We start from the raw sequence: 14,767 nt of genomic DNA on the forward strand, positions 1-14,767 counted from the left end.
TAACTGTGCTAAGAGGGGTGATTGATCCGGATTACACTGGGGAAAGTGAATTGCTTTCCACAATGGAGCTAAGAAGGATTATGTTTGTAGTGCCGGAGACCCTCTAGGGCCTCTCTCAGTCCTGTGGTTCAAGTCAATGGGCAACTACAACAGCCTAATCCAGGCAGGATGACAAAGGGCACAGACCCATCAGGAATGAAGGTGTGGGGCACTCCTCCATGGAAAGTGCTAAGTCCTGCTGAGGGGCTTGGCCATGGTGGAGGGTTGTAAAGGAAGGTAGTTATGAATACCAGCTAAGGCTATGTGACCAGTTGCAGAAATGAGGATTATAGTTGGCGTGAGTGTTTCTGATGTATTTTGCTTATGCGTTTGTACAGATAGAAGAAGGAAGCTTTTGCCCTTGTCTGCTTGCGCTTGCACATCCACGCCTTCACTGGCTTGAGAGCCGACTTCTTTGGGATCCCAGGGTATAATGAAGACCAGCTGAGATATCCAGCCTTGTGGACTGAGCAACTACTAGGGTCTTGGACTTTCTGTTCACAGCTAGTCATTGTATAGCTGGACTGCAGCCTGTAAGACATTCCAATAAATCTCATAGATGTGTGTGTGTGTGTGTGTGTGTGTGTGTGTGTGTGTGTGTGTACACACCATGGAATATATATGTGTATATATTCTATAAGTGCTGTGACTCTAGAGAACTCCTGACTCATACAAGAGTCCACTGTTGTGGCTGCTGGAAACCAAACCCTGGTCCTCTGAAAGAGCAACAAGTGCTCTTAGTGCACTGTGGCGCATCTCTCCAGCCCCCATGGTTTTGTGCAGCTCATTCCTCGTAGTTAAGACAGACTGTCACCTCAGGCATCAGCTGGGGCTGCACAGAGTGGAGAACTTGAATGTGGTACAAATGCACTTGATTAGTTCTTTTTTGGATTATTCATGCTTTTTTTAAATTTTTTTTTTATTTTTATTTTTTATAACGGGTTGGGGAATTGTGTGTGCTAGCTAGGCAGGCAGGGTCTTCACCACTGACCTCTACTCCCAGATCTTAAAAAAGTTTAAACATTTAAAACATTAGTCTCTCTCTCTCTCTCTCTCTCTCTCTCTCTCTCTCTCTCTCTCTCTGTCTCTCTCTGTGTGTGTGTGTGTGTGAGAGAGAGAGAGAGAGACAGAGAGAGAGAGAGAGAGAGAGAGAGAGAGAGAGAGAGAGAGAGAGAGAGAGAGAGAGAACACATGTGCAGAGGTCAGAGAACATCTCTTTGGAGTTGGTTCTCTCCTTTTGCTTTTTTATGGGACCCAGGGATCAAATTCAGGTAGTCAGCCATGGAGGTCAATGCTTTTACCTGCCGAGCCACGACACTGGCCCTGTTGTATTTTCTTAATGAATAGCGCATAACTCTACCTAGTTGCCATAATACTGCAGGCCAAGATCAGATACTCCACACTGTGACCACCACCTTCTGCTGGGCCTCTTGCACTTGAGCCCACGAGATAACTAAAATGCTCAAGGCTGGAGTCAGAGAGAGAATCATTGTCCTAAGCCTGCATTCACCTTGGATTCCAGAAAGAGTGCAGTCTAGGAGGGCAGGAGGGCACTAACCTATGATGGGGTGATGCTGCACCCCAGAGTAGGGGCAATCAGCCACAGCAGCAATGATGTCATTGGACCAGAACTGATGTTATGGGGAACCAGACCACTCTTTTTTGTTTGCTTGTTTTTGTTTTTGTTTTTCGATACAGGCTTTCTCTGGGTAGCACTGGCTGTCTTGAATTCACTTTGTAGATCAGGCTGACCTCGAACTCACAGAGATCTGCTGCCTCTGCCTCCCAAGTGCTGGGATTAAAGGCATGCGTCACCACCATCCAGTGTGCCGGTCCACTCTCGTGCCTTTTGCTTACCACCCCAATTCTTCAGGTCACTGCACTGCTCTGCCTTCTCCTGATTCATCCATTGATCGAGTCCCTTGCATCTGCTTTTTGCCATTTCACATCTATTCAATTGGAGTTTGGGGATGGGTGGCCGACTCTAGCTTGTTGGGGTGCGTGGAGCTGGGTGCATTTCCCCTAAAATTCTAGTAACAGGTTTGCTCCTAATAGAAGGTCTTGGAAGCATTCTGCTTAATTAAGAGTTACAGTCTTTGCCGGGCGTTTCATTTCTGTGGAAAATGACCGCCTCTGGGCCTTTTCATCTGCAACCTGTCTGGTGTTAACCTCACATTTTGCCATATAACATGACCCTGGCCAGTTACTCATAGCCCCTTGGAAAACTGGGTTCTCAGGTCCTGAATATATACCTGGAGTGAGGTTGTTGATCTGGGCTGTGAGAGGATGGGGCTGTCTGAGTGGGTGGTTTTCTAACACACAACTGGGGAGAAGAAGCCAAGAAGAGGTTTGCATGGCATTTAGCTGACAGCCCTTTCTTAATTCAGACATGTCTGAGACTACAGGTGATAAAAACACTGCTTCTGGCTGGGTGGTGGTGGTGCATGCCTTTAGTTCCAGCACTCGGTGGGCAGAGGCTGGCAAATCTCTTGAGTTCAAAGCCAGCCTGGTCTACAGAACCAGTTTCCAGTACAGTGAGGGCTATACAGAGAAACCCTGTCCTGAAAAACAGATAAATAAAAAAGCAAACCAAACTAACCAAACAAAAATAGTGTTTCTGGATATTATTACAAATTAAATGATTCACTTGCCACCTTTATTAGTTTAATAGGAGGTTGGCAGTAGCCACAGCAGAGATCTACTCAGGTGATGCTTGTTAAATCCAGAAGGGACGTCCTTTAAGTTTCTTGGGGTGAGGTGGAGTGACACCTTTTGTTTTAATTGGATCCACTTACTGTTCTTTCATCAAACTGTTTTTTTTTTTTTTTTCTTCTTTAGAGACGGGTCTCACTGTGTAGTTCTGGCTGTTCTGGAACTCCCTATGTAGACCAGGCTGGCATCAATCTCAAAGAGATCCTTCTGCCTATGTCTTCTGAGTGCTAGCACCAAAAGCGCTGTCACTAGCTACCCTTTTGGACTTTGGGTAACATTTTCATTTTGTTAAAATAACTGAATTTTTTATTATTTTATTTTATTTTACTTTTTAAGGCAGGGAAATAGAATCTTGCTGAAGTCTCACAGTTGGTGTTTGGTGAAACAGATTTAGATCACATACCATACTCATATATTTTTTTTAAACAATTAAGAACTTTATTGTTACTCGCTTTATAAATACCATCAACACAGCTGAAACACAAAAGGTTTTATTTCATCTATTCTTTTTTAAAAAAAATTTTTATTATTAATTTATTCTTGTTACATCTCAATGGTTATCCCATCCCTTGTGTCCTTCCATTCTTCCCTCCCTCCCATTTTCCTCTTATTCCCCTCCCCTATGACTGTTCCTGAGGGGGATTACCTCCCCCTGTATATGCTCATAGGGTATCAAGTCTCTTCTCGGTAACCTGCTGTCCTTCCTCTGAGTGCCACCAGGTCTCCCCCTCCAGGGGACATGGTCAAATGTGAGGCACCAGAGCACACTCATATTTTTATTATGCATCTTGAGAATTTGGAGAACCAACCATTGAAAGCAAGTAGTTATGTGGGATTCCTGCCGTGTGTTATAAGAGCTGTCATACCGTATTTTAATTATATCTGTAGGTGGCGTCTTGTTAGTCTTTATTTGGAGATGGCAGCTCCTGGGTTTACCCTCAGTGCCCTGGTGTGTGCACTGCTCGCTTGTTCTGTGACTGGTTATCCCAACGGAAGAGTGCCAATGTCCTGTGACGGAATGGTCCCCCAGCACGGCCACAGCCCGCAGCCTGAGCCAGTTCACCAAGTCACAGTGAGTCAGACGAAGTTCAAACCTGGAGACCAGGTCCAAGGTACGAGTGCTGGAGATAATGACATGCATTTTGAGTTAGAGTCTCTTCCTGCTTGTTGAGTTTTTACTGTGACCGGAACTAAATAATTTCATTTTAGCCTACTCATTTCTGCTGTTACCATGGCACTGTCTACTTTCATTTTTTTGTTTACTACCAATGTCTATAATATATAAGTGGTAATCAATTAATAATTAAGGACAAGGTCTAAAATAAGTTTTTTTAGGATACCAAAGTATATATTAAATTAACATTGTGTACAGTATCTTGAGTACTATTAACTATTAACTAAATTTATTTTATGTTGTTCCTCTCCCCCTGTAAAAAGTAATGTAATCTCTTATGTCTCCCAGATTCTCCTGGAAAAATGTAGGCTGACTGCTAAGGTTTTCCTATAGCCAGGTGTGGTAGTATGTGCTTTAGTTCCTGCCCTCTGGGACTGAGGAAGGGCAGGGTTTGAGACAGCTTGGGTTACGGATATAGCAAGACTGTCTCAGAAAAACAAAACAAAACAAATCTGCGATAGCATTTTGAAATTCCTGTATTTTGCAATGATAGACATGCATCGTGTCAATAGGAATGCTTTTTTTTCTGCCCAAGACAGGGTTTCTCTGTGCAGCCTTGGCTGTCCTGGACTTGCTTTGTAGACCAGGCTGGCCTCGAACTCACTGCGATCTGCCTGCCTCTGCCTCTCTGAGTGCTGGGATTAAAGGTGTGTGCCTACACCTGCCAAGTTATTACTCTTATCTAGACTTTTCTAAATTAATTTTCCCTATAGATTGTTACCTAGGCATCACTCATGCTTTTAGCACCCCCCCCACCTCTCTCCCCCGCCACCCCTACCTCCCCCACCCCCACGGAATGCCTATTACTATCTCAAGGTGCCAAGCCTGATGGCACAGGTCTATAATCCCAGCTTCTCAGCAGCCTGAGGCAAGATGATCATCCAACGCCAGGCTGTGCTACAGAATGAGTTCAAGGCTATCCTGAGTAACTTACTGAAAACCTGTCTCAAAATAAAAAGTACAAGATGGTTGAAGATGCAGTTCCGTATTGGAGTAGTTACCCAGTATGGCATATGGTTCTAGGTTCAATACCTAGTACTGCAGAATAAACAACCAACCGCCTCCCCCCAAAGAACACCCCAAATCATGACAGGCATGCTCTATGGAACATGGTTTAGTCATCCTTCGGCAGGATGATTTCTAACCTCTGTGGTTTTACAGAGATATACCTGATCCAAACTAAACGAGCTGCTTCTAAACACCCTCTCATGGAATATTTCTAAATCCTTTGCTCCACCTTCTTTTTTTTTTTTATCTGTCGCTCAGTTACTCTATCAGGACCACCATTTAGAGGGTTTCTCTTAGAAGCCCGTGACGCCGAGGATTTGAGTGGCCCTCCTGTTGGTGCCTTCACACTGATTGACCGTGAAGTGTCGCAGCTTCTGACTTGTGAAGATGTAAAGGTTTGTGTGTGGGTTGAAGTTGATTTCTCTTGGTTCTTGTGGGCTATTTTCACTCTAGGATGGTGACTGCATGACCAGCGATGGCATCGCCATGTGTAACGGACATTTAAACAAGTTTACAGACATCGTATCTTACCACTGGTTTCCATAGCAACATCTTGGGCAGGTAGAATAGTGGCTTCAAGAGTTTATACTTGGTGGTATTTACATGATGTTGGCAAATATTGACTTAAAAATTAAGACAGTTACACTGGACGTGGTGGTGCACACCTTTAATCCCAGCACTCCGGAGGCAGAGGCAGGAAGATCTCTAAATTTGAGGCCAGCCTGGGTCTACAGAGGTAGTCCTAGGACAGCGAGGCCTACATAGGGAAACCCTGACTCCAAAACAAAACAAATTTTAAGACAACTTCTAGTGTGCTTGTGTGTGTGTGTGTGTGTGTGTGTGTGTGTGTGTGTGTGTGTGTGTGTGTGTGTATGTGTAGGAGGGGCAGGGGACATGCAACATGTATGGAGGTCAGAAGATAACTTTGTGGAGTCAGTTTTCTCTTCCCACTCTTACATGTGCTCTGATAACCAAACTCAAGTGTCAGACTTGTGTCACTGGAAACCAAATGCCTTTACCTGCTGGGCTGTCTTACTGGCTCCCAGTTACTGATTTTTAAATTGTTTCAGTATTGAAGAGACATAGTTTTAGAATGGGACAGGGGTGTAAGTTTTGACATTTGCTTATTTATCCACTTACTCAATAAAGGCCATGTCAGGAATTATGCCAAGTGCAAGAGATATGGTAATAAACAAGAGCTACTCCTTTTCTTAGAAAAACTCGAACTCTTTTTCAGAATAGAGAGTTCCTGGAACAGGGTAGCTGGCGCAGGGTGTGACATGTTCACTTGGGACAGACACATAACCAGAGCAGCATGACAGCCTAGGTTGTCGTGCATACACTGTGGGAAATAGAGCGACGGAAGTCACAGATTGCATCAGGGCAATTCTAGGTTTGCTTTGAAGAATATGCAGGAGGTTGTCAGGTGAAAGAATGTGGAAAATGGGACTGTTCAAAAGCAGAATTTGCTAAAATAGGATATATGTTTGGAGGCCTGAAATTGTTTATTTTTCCTTTTGAGGATTTTTTTTTTTTTTGAGACAGGGTCTCTCTGTGTAGCCTTGGCTGTCCTGGATTCCCTTTGTAGACTAGGTTGGCCTCGAACTCACAGTGATCTGCCTGCCTCTGCCTCCCGAGTGCTGAGATTAAAGGCATGTGCCACCACGCCTGGCTTGAGGAATCTTTTCCTTTTTTTTTTTTTTTTTTTGAGACAGGGTTTCTCTGTGCAGCTTTGGCTGTCCTGGACTTGCTTTGTAGACCAGGCTGGCCTCGAACTCACAGAGTTCTACCTGCCTTTGCCTCCTGGAGTGCTGAGATTAAAGGCATGTGCCACCACCGGCCTGCTGAATCTTGTTTTATTTATGTCTATTAACAGAAGGAATAGAAATGTAAAGTGTAAAATAAAACAAAGAATCTTCAAATAATGACACACCCAATATTTCATGGTTTCCTTCAGCATTTAAGTTTTTGATGTCCCAATTTATCAGAGTTGTACATTGTCAGCCAGCAGGTATGACTTTATTGAGGACCTGGCCTTGCTCTACACAAAATATTCTCATCCCAATGCTACCATCCTAGAGCGGTCATTCATTTTGCAGATGATTGCACTTCTGACCAATTGCACAACTGCTGCGCTGTTGAGTGACAGGATGGTTGCTCTTTTCTATTTTATTTCAGGGCATCGCTGTGAGTCACACAAGTTCATCCAAGAAGACAGAAATTAAAGTCTATTGGAACGCTCCTACCACTGCCCCAAATCACATAAGATTTCTGTGAGTATGAGAGCTCACATCCCCGTAGCCACTGCCGTTGAGATTAAAACCATAATAAAGTGAACCACTTTGGTACCGAATGTTCAGTGGTGTAGGGAGAGCTTTTGTTGTTATGAGTTACTAAGAGAAAAGTTGTCCCATTTCTTTTTGTTGTTATTGAGACAGCGTCTTGCTATGCAGCATTGCTTGGCCAGGAGCTCCCTACGCAGGTGAGGCTGGCCTTAAACATGTAGCAATCCTCCTGCTTCTGACTCCCAAAGGGACCTGGCTTTTTTTTTTTTTTTTTTAAGATTTATTCATTTATTATGTATACAATGTTCTCCCTACACATATACCCGCAGGCTGGGTATCTCATTATGGATGGTTATGAGCCACCATGTGGCTGCTGGGAATTGAACTCAGGACCTTTGGAACAGTAGTCAGTGCTCTAAACCTCTGAGCCATCTCTCCAGCCCCGGACCTGGCTTTTTATCTTTTCCTTGAACAGCAAACTTCTGACACAATGCCCAGGACTTTGTACTGAATTTTTTTTTTAAAGTTTCTTTTTACCTTATCCTCCCAGGTGCTTGGATTACAGGCCTGGCAGGACTTGGTACTTGAGGGACGTTTAGTAGACATCATTGACTGAATGAAGTATTACACTACTTTAGAACTCATAAGAGCCATCAATTAGTACTTGACTCTGTAGTGTACAGAGCAATACTTCCTGTTTTAGTGTGAGAGTGTAAATAAGACAGGGCTCAAAGTTGGACGACTTCTTTGGCAGCACTGCAACTTGTAGCCAGCTTATCAGAAAATCAACCTCTGCATGCCTCTTGAAATTGTGAATCCAGAATTACAATAGTGTCCTTTCCCTTAGTCATCTGCACAAGGCTAGGAGCGTCTTTAAGGCCGGGTCATGATTCCTGAGTGGTGTTCCGGACCCAAGTGTATCTTACAGGAGAGAATTCTCTCTGGTCATGTCTGTTTTCTGCTTATCTTTGTCCATAGGCCCCAGCACTCTGGACCTCTGCTTCTCACATGTGTGTAAGAGATTGAGGTGGATCTCAGTGAGCAGCCTCTATAGGTCTTTGCTCGGTGGCTGCTGCATACACACGCTCTTGAGAGGAGTGTGACTGGTCATTCACTGTGAAGTGACTTAGCAGTGTGCTCTTGGGTCAGGGAGCAGAAACCCATGGAGTTTGGTTGTGTGATCCAGCACTCATAAGAAAAGTGAGAGAGGTGGAGAGAGAGAGAGAGCAATAGACTTTATCTAGTAATGGGTGGAGGATGATTGTTAGAGATTTGCCCCAAACATGTGTGGTTTTCATTTATCTCTTCCCACATGTTTTCCACTTGAAGTTTTGATTTCTTGAGATAGACCACTGTGGGAGTTTGTCTGATCCCATTGGTGCTCTCTTTCAGTGCCACAGTTGTGCGGCAATATAAAACCTACTGGGTGAAGATCCCTAGCCATGTAATTTCCCAACCAAGTGCTCTTCCCTTTACAACACCTAAAGCCACAACACAACCTTTGACAACATCATCTTCTGTCTCTCACTTAACCAAGCCGGTAAGTAATATTTCTGCATCTTTGCCAAATGTGATTTCTAGGAGCTTTCCTGGCATTAGCTGTACCTGGCTATGGGAGGGAATTTTTGGGTTCTCTGCAGAAATTTGAAGGAAGTCTTCACTACAAAATTATGATTTATAGGTTTAAATAAAGATTGTACATTCAAAGTATAGGTAACATTCACAGGTAGCTTTGCTAGCAAGCAGGGAGTGTGTGCTCACTTAAAAATGAAGTTGAGAAAGCTTCTCCCTCCTTTTACTCTCTTTTCTTCCTTTTTCCCCCGGCTATTAAACTGAGAGGAAGTGTCTCTGTAACAGCCCTGGCTGTTCTGGAAGTCACTTTGTAGACCAGGCTGGCTTCGAACATACAGAGATCTGCCAGCCTTTGCCTTCAAGTACTGGGATTAAAGGCACCAACCACCACTGCCTAGAGGAGAGTCTTGAGTTTTATTTTCCTAAGATTAGAATGTTGGGGGAACTCAGTTGAGTATGGCAGAGGCTGGTCTACATGGTGAGTTCTAGGCCAGTCTTACTATATAGTAAGATTATTTCAACTCCCTCCCCCTCAGTAAACAAACAAACAAATGAAACAGGGTAGGAAGTTTGAGGCTAGCCTGAGCTACAAGTGCTCCCTATACCCCCACCTCCTGCACCAACAGTACCAGAACATTCAGTGTGCTGAGCCCTAGAGAAAAAAATCTTTTGCAATTGAGTCGGCTGGAAATCTCTTTACTCTTTCTGATTCAAAAGAATGATTGAAAATAAAAATCAAGGGTAATGCATATTTGAAACCCCAGGAAGGCTTTCTCTGAAGGACACTTTGAATTAGACTGCTATTTCAAAAGTGCACGTATGGGATGAAAAGGTGTCGGCACACTGCCGTAGTTGAAAGAACACGTTTCTGCCTGAATACTGACTTGCCTGCCTTCTGTGGGCCTTTAGAGGAAAGTATTCTGGTTTCAGCTTCACTCAAGGATGAGAAACGATCATGTGCAGCTCTTTCTTACTGAGAATAGCCATCAAAGTAATGAATACATTTTTCCACCTGAACCTCACAGATGAGAGGTAAATTCCAGGTCAGTGGTTCTCAACCTTCCTAATGCTGTGACCCTTCAAAACAGTTCCTTGTGTTGTGGTGACCCCTAGCCATACAATTATTCTTGTTGCTACTTCATAAGTAATTTTGCTACTGTTATGAACCGTAACACAAGCATCTGTTTTCTGATGGTCTTAGGCAACCTCAGTGAAAAGGTTATTTGACCTTCCAAAGGGGTCGCGACCCACAGGTTGAGAACCAGTCCTCTGGCCCCCTTTCTCTTTCCTTATTGTCTCTATATATCTCTTCTTTCACTGAATAAGGGGCCAGAGAGGTGGCTCTTTTAGAGGACCCGAGTTTAGTACCACATTAGGTGGCTCACAACTGCATAGAACTCCAGCTGCAGAGGATCTGATGCTGTCTTCTGGCTTCCCTGCATCCCGAGCATGTACACACACAGACACATAAATGCCAATAAAACAAAAAATGACTAAGTAAACCATTTGCCCTACATAGTAGTAGTCTTATTTGGCTTCCTTCGAGTCTGCAGCTTTAAAAACCTCCATGTTTGATCACATTAAAATGAATGGTGGTCTTTTATTTGACTGTACAATTAAGAGGTTCTTGTCTGCATTAGTTCTTGCTTCACTAATAATTATTTAAAAGCTGCTTTAAGTGAATAAACGGTTTGTACATCAGCTTCCTAATAGGAAATACTGTCCTTTCGCATGGTCAGTACAAGGGTCAGTTCTTCCCGGAACTTTTACCATGTGCTAAGGTGGTAATCTGTAATCGTAGGGAGATTCATTCAGAGTTGTGGCATTTTTAGGGTTAGAAGAAGCTCTGGGTTTATTTGACTTGCCAAAGGAGAAGAGATCCTTAGAGAAAGAAATAGGTTCTTTGACAGGTGGACTAGACCGAAGCAGAGCTCAGAGACCACAGTCACATTTCCAAGGCCCTAGTGGCTTCTATCTTCACCCCAATGGTTAGTCTGTATGTCCCCAGTAAGCCTGGTGACAGAATCTTTAGCTCTGTTCTCTTCTCACATACCACCCTGACAAGCTCTGCTTGTTTTCTCTGCCAAATTGTAAAGCTGATTTTTTGGGGGTGGTGGTGTGTGGGTGGGTTCAGGGGGTTCTCCTTAGGTGCCATGGTGGGAGCCTCTGGGTTCAGTCATGGTAGAACATTGGCTGTGCCTCCCGACACATTGTTGGAATAGTGGAATATGCAGTGTCCCGTCTTTTCCTGTATTGTTTCACTTCAAATCTGAATGGGTATTTTTTTAAAATGGATTTTTAAATTGTTTATTTATTATCATGTATGCCATGCTCTGCCTTTATGTACACCCACAGGCCAGATGGTTGTGAGTCACCATTTGTTGGGAATTGAACACAGGACCTCTGGAAGAGCAGCCAGTGCTCTTAACCACTGAGCCATCCTTCCAGCCCCTGAATATGTATTTTAAAAGCTGTTCCCAAGATTTACCTAAACATTGGCCCGTGTTTGGCTTTTGTACTTTAAAAAAAATACCATCTGAAAATTAGAGGGTACCCAGTCAGGCAAGATTGCCAGTGGAGACTTATCTCTAGGAGATTTCTCAATGTACAGGGAACCTTGCTCCTGGCCTTGGATGGTATGAAGTGTTTTGTATATTCAATGAGCATAAGCACTCTTGTACTACACTTGAGGCCAACTAGTATAGTTTTTCAAATTGTAATTAAAACTAATTAGGCTTAAAAATCCACAGCTGAAGAATCTCCTGTCATCTCTCATTTGTGATGCGTCTTGTGCTCCCTTCTTTGAATTTCTATGAAAAACTTTTTTTTTTTTTTTGGCTGTTCAGTCCTTGGTAGTAAACTGCTTGTTTTATAATTAAGACCTTCTGGTGCTTTTTATTTTTCTAGTTCAGTGCCTCTGAGTGTGGGAACAAGAAGTTCTGTGTTAGGAGTCCTTTGAACTGTGACCCAGAGCGAGAGCCCGCCTGCGTCTTCTTGTCCTTCACCAGAGATAACCAGTCTGTGGTGGTTGAAATGAGCGCTCCCAGTGAAGGCTACGTGTCATTTGCATTGTCTCATGACCGATGGATGGTTTGTATCTTTTGCTTTTGTTCGGGATGATAGCAGGAGAGCCACCAGGGTGAGCTGTCATCAGCAGTAGATTAGCTGGGTCTTCCAGAGTTGAGTGATCAGACCTAAAGGTAGAATAGGAAAGGAAAGAGTAAAAACAGACCTGAATGTCATGGCTGTTTCAGGATTTCAGTAGTCAGGCAGTTATTTCTAAGAGCAGGAATCACAGTTAAAAGAAATGACTGCATAAAATGGCCTGTTTGTAATGCCCTTCAGACCACTCAGGCACCAGAACTAAAGCCTGTGCCTTTACTGTTGGTCCCCACCCCCATCTTACAGTGTGCCCACTGTCTTACAGTCAGTCGCATGTTTTTCCACCAGCAAGTGCAACGGCGTGTTCTGACTGCTCCTTTGTATGATGTGCAGCTTCTTGCTCTTCCATGCAGGGGGCGCTGGATGGGTTTAGGGATTCTGGAGGTGGCAGCCTTGTGCTCCTGGGGAAAAGCAGAATGCTGCAGCAGCGTCCAGTTTCCCTTGGGAGAGGAAGGAGGACCCTTGTGCAGATGTAAGTCCTCTTCATGGAGGCTTGGCAGTGAGCAGAGTGGATGACTCCCAGCGTAGCTCCCTCACGAGGAAAGGTGAAGTCTTTGTAGACTTTTCCACACGTCAGGGTTTAAACTCAGCACGGCTGTTTTTAGGGACCCATAGCTCAAAACAATGAGACAAAATCAGATACAACAGAACTCTGACATGGCTATGAAAGAAGAACCAAGATTTATTCCACCCAAGAAGGTGGCACAGGCCTTTAATCCTAGCATTCAGGAGATGAAGGTAGGAGAATCAGGCGTTCAAGGTGGTGGCGAATTTGAGGCCAGCGGCAACATACAACGACAGTAACAACACCACAGCTACATTATGCCCTTCCTAAAGACAATTGCAGCCTTTTCTCTTCAGAGCTACTTTTATGGGAAGCTTTATCCATTTTTATGAAAGATAAGGCTGTAATTGTGCAAAAAATATTTCCCCTGCTTCCTCCCTGTAATTACCTTCAGACCTACAGCTTATTCTTTCGGGTGTTCTCAGCACTAGCAAAATGAATCAGATTTGGTGCCTGAGATGAGTAATGAGGTTGAGTTAGGAGCCAAGCGTGGCTCTAAAGCAATAAGGAAAGGGGGTTGGTAATAGCTGTTGTGCGAATGCGATGGAATTGGCTATGAAACAGAGCTGAAGATGAGTCCAGAGAGGATTAAAAGGCCTTGTTGGATAAACACATAATTTCCTTTAGGTGCATCTCTGGGCCACGGTGTTCATTTACATCTGTCAGTTATGCATCATTCTACACGACATCTTACAGAGTACCTATTTGTCATTGAAACGCTCTGTGTAGCTCAAATGCATGCTATAACGTAAAAGCACACTTCCTCCTACTGGCCAGAGTGAATGTGGGCGGGAAGGATTTAGTTGTGTTGAGTGTGCTGATGGAGCTCCCACAGATACGTTAGTACTTGTGAATTGTAGGTGGGATGGCACAAAGGCATTTATCTCTAATTTGAGATATTTTTATCTCACTTAGAAATCCTACTTATCTCTCTTAGGGTGCTCATCAAAAGTGTTTATAAAAAGACTTAATTATGCAGGTGCACTGGGTTTCCAATGAGAATGCTTAATGATCAAAATCAGCTGTACACCTGGGTGCCTAAATTGGTGGAAATGGATCCTCTTCAGAGTATACTTTTAAAATGGTTATTTCTATTTAAGATTGTTAGTTTAAAAAACTTTAGTGTATTTTTATAAACTTTTTATTTATTTATTTATTTATTTTTTGAGACAGGGTCTCACTATGTAGCCCTAGCTAGCTTGGAACTCTGTAAACCAGGCTGGCTTCAAATCCCCCATAGCACTGCCTGTCCCTGCCTCTTGAATGCTGGGAGTAAAGGCCCATGACACTACCTTCAGGGCCCTCTTATTTTTGCCTATATAATATAAATTTAGATACTGAAGATGTGTGATATTCTAAACGCTGATTGGATAACCTAAATCCTACCTTAGAAAAATTGACTCATAAATTGACAGCAATTGCTTTTATCACTACAACTGATGAAAAGTATAATTTTCTGAATTTTTGCTAACAGTGGCTTGCTTATTTTTTGCAATTTGGCCTTCCTTATCTGTGATTTTTTTTTATTATGTGATATAAAGTCTGTTAGGAAAACACATTACTAGTTTCTATCCCCCTTTCCCTCTTTAAAAAAAAAAAAAAAACCAGAGGAAAACATGCTTTTCCTTTTTATTATAAATGATATTCCAAAGAATACCAAAGAGGTGCACACGGCAAGGTGTGTGTGAGCGAAGTGGCACCAGCTTCCACAGCCTCTTGGACATACCCCTCTTTAAACCCAGTTCCGTGGGAAGAGCAGCCAGTGCTCTTAGCCGGGGAGCCATCTCTCTGGCCTCTTTTACGAACCTCAAGCACAGCTATCTGGAGGTTCTCCAAACCTTCCTTCCTCTTAGAGTTTTGTAGGTACTTCATCCCATCGGCATGGCCACTGAGACCACCTTAACCTTCAGCGGTTTCTACCCTTTTACTATATTAGGGATGAGGTTAGGATCTTAATCCTTTAATCCTATGGGTATCAGGGGCCACCAGTCATCAGTCAACCTATTAACACACCATTAAAAAAACAAAACATATAGGGCTGGAGGGATGGCTCAGAGGTTAAGAGCACCATCTGCTCTTCCGAAGGTCCCGAGTTCAATTCTCAGCAACCACATGGTGCCTTACAACCACCTGTAATGAGAGCTGGTGCCTTCTTGTGGTGGGCAGGCACACGTGTGGGCAGAATACTGTATAAATAATAATAAATAAATCTTTAAAAAACATATAAAAACGTTGGAGAGTCCAGAGATC

General features: G+C 43.4%; 1 protein-coding gene across 1 annotated transcript in view; it reads left to right on the top strand.

Annotated features, from left to right (window-relative positions):
- The first annotated feature begins 418 nt into the window (after positions 1-418).
- Positions 419-14,767, top strand: part of Frrs1 (ferric chelate reductase 1) — a 32,468-nt gene continuing 18,119 nt past the window's right edge. The window contains exons 1-6 of the mRNA XM_051165835.1: positions 419-572; positions 3,640-3,863; positions 5,192-5,328; positions 7,112-7,206; positions 8,611-8,758; positions 11,698-11,880. Of these exons, the coding sequence (XP_051021792.1) occupies positions 3,668-3,863; positions 5,192-5,328; positions 7,112-7,206; positions 8,611-8,758; positions 11,698-11,880 (759 nt within the window). The 5' untranslated portion in view covers positions 419-572; positions 3,640-3,667. The remainder of the gene's footprint in view (positions 573-3,639; positions 3,864-5,191; positions 5,329-7,111; positions 7,207-8,610; positions 8,759-11,697; positions 11,881-14,767) is intronic.

This window comes from Acomys russatus, chromosome 23 (genome assembly GCF_903995435.1).
Source record: "Acomys russatus chromosome 23, mAcoRus1.1, whole genome shotgun sequence".
In the NCBI taxonomy this organism is placed as follows: Eukaryota; Metazoa; Chordata; class Mammalia; order Rodentia; family Muridae; genus Acomys; species Acomys russatus.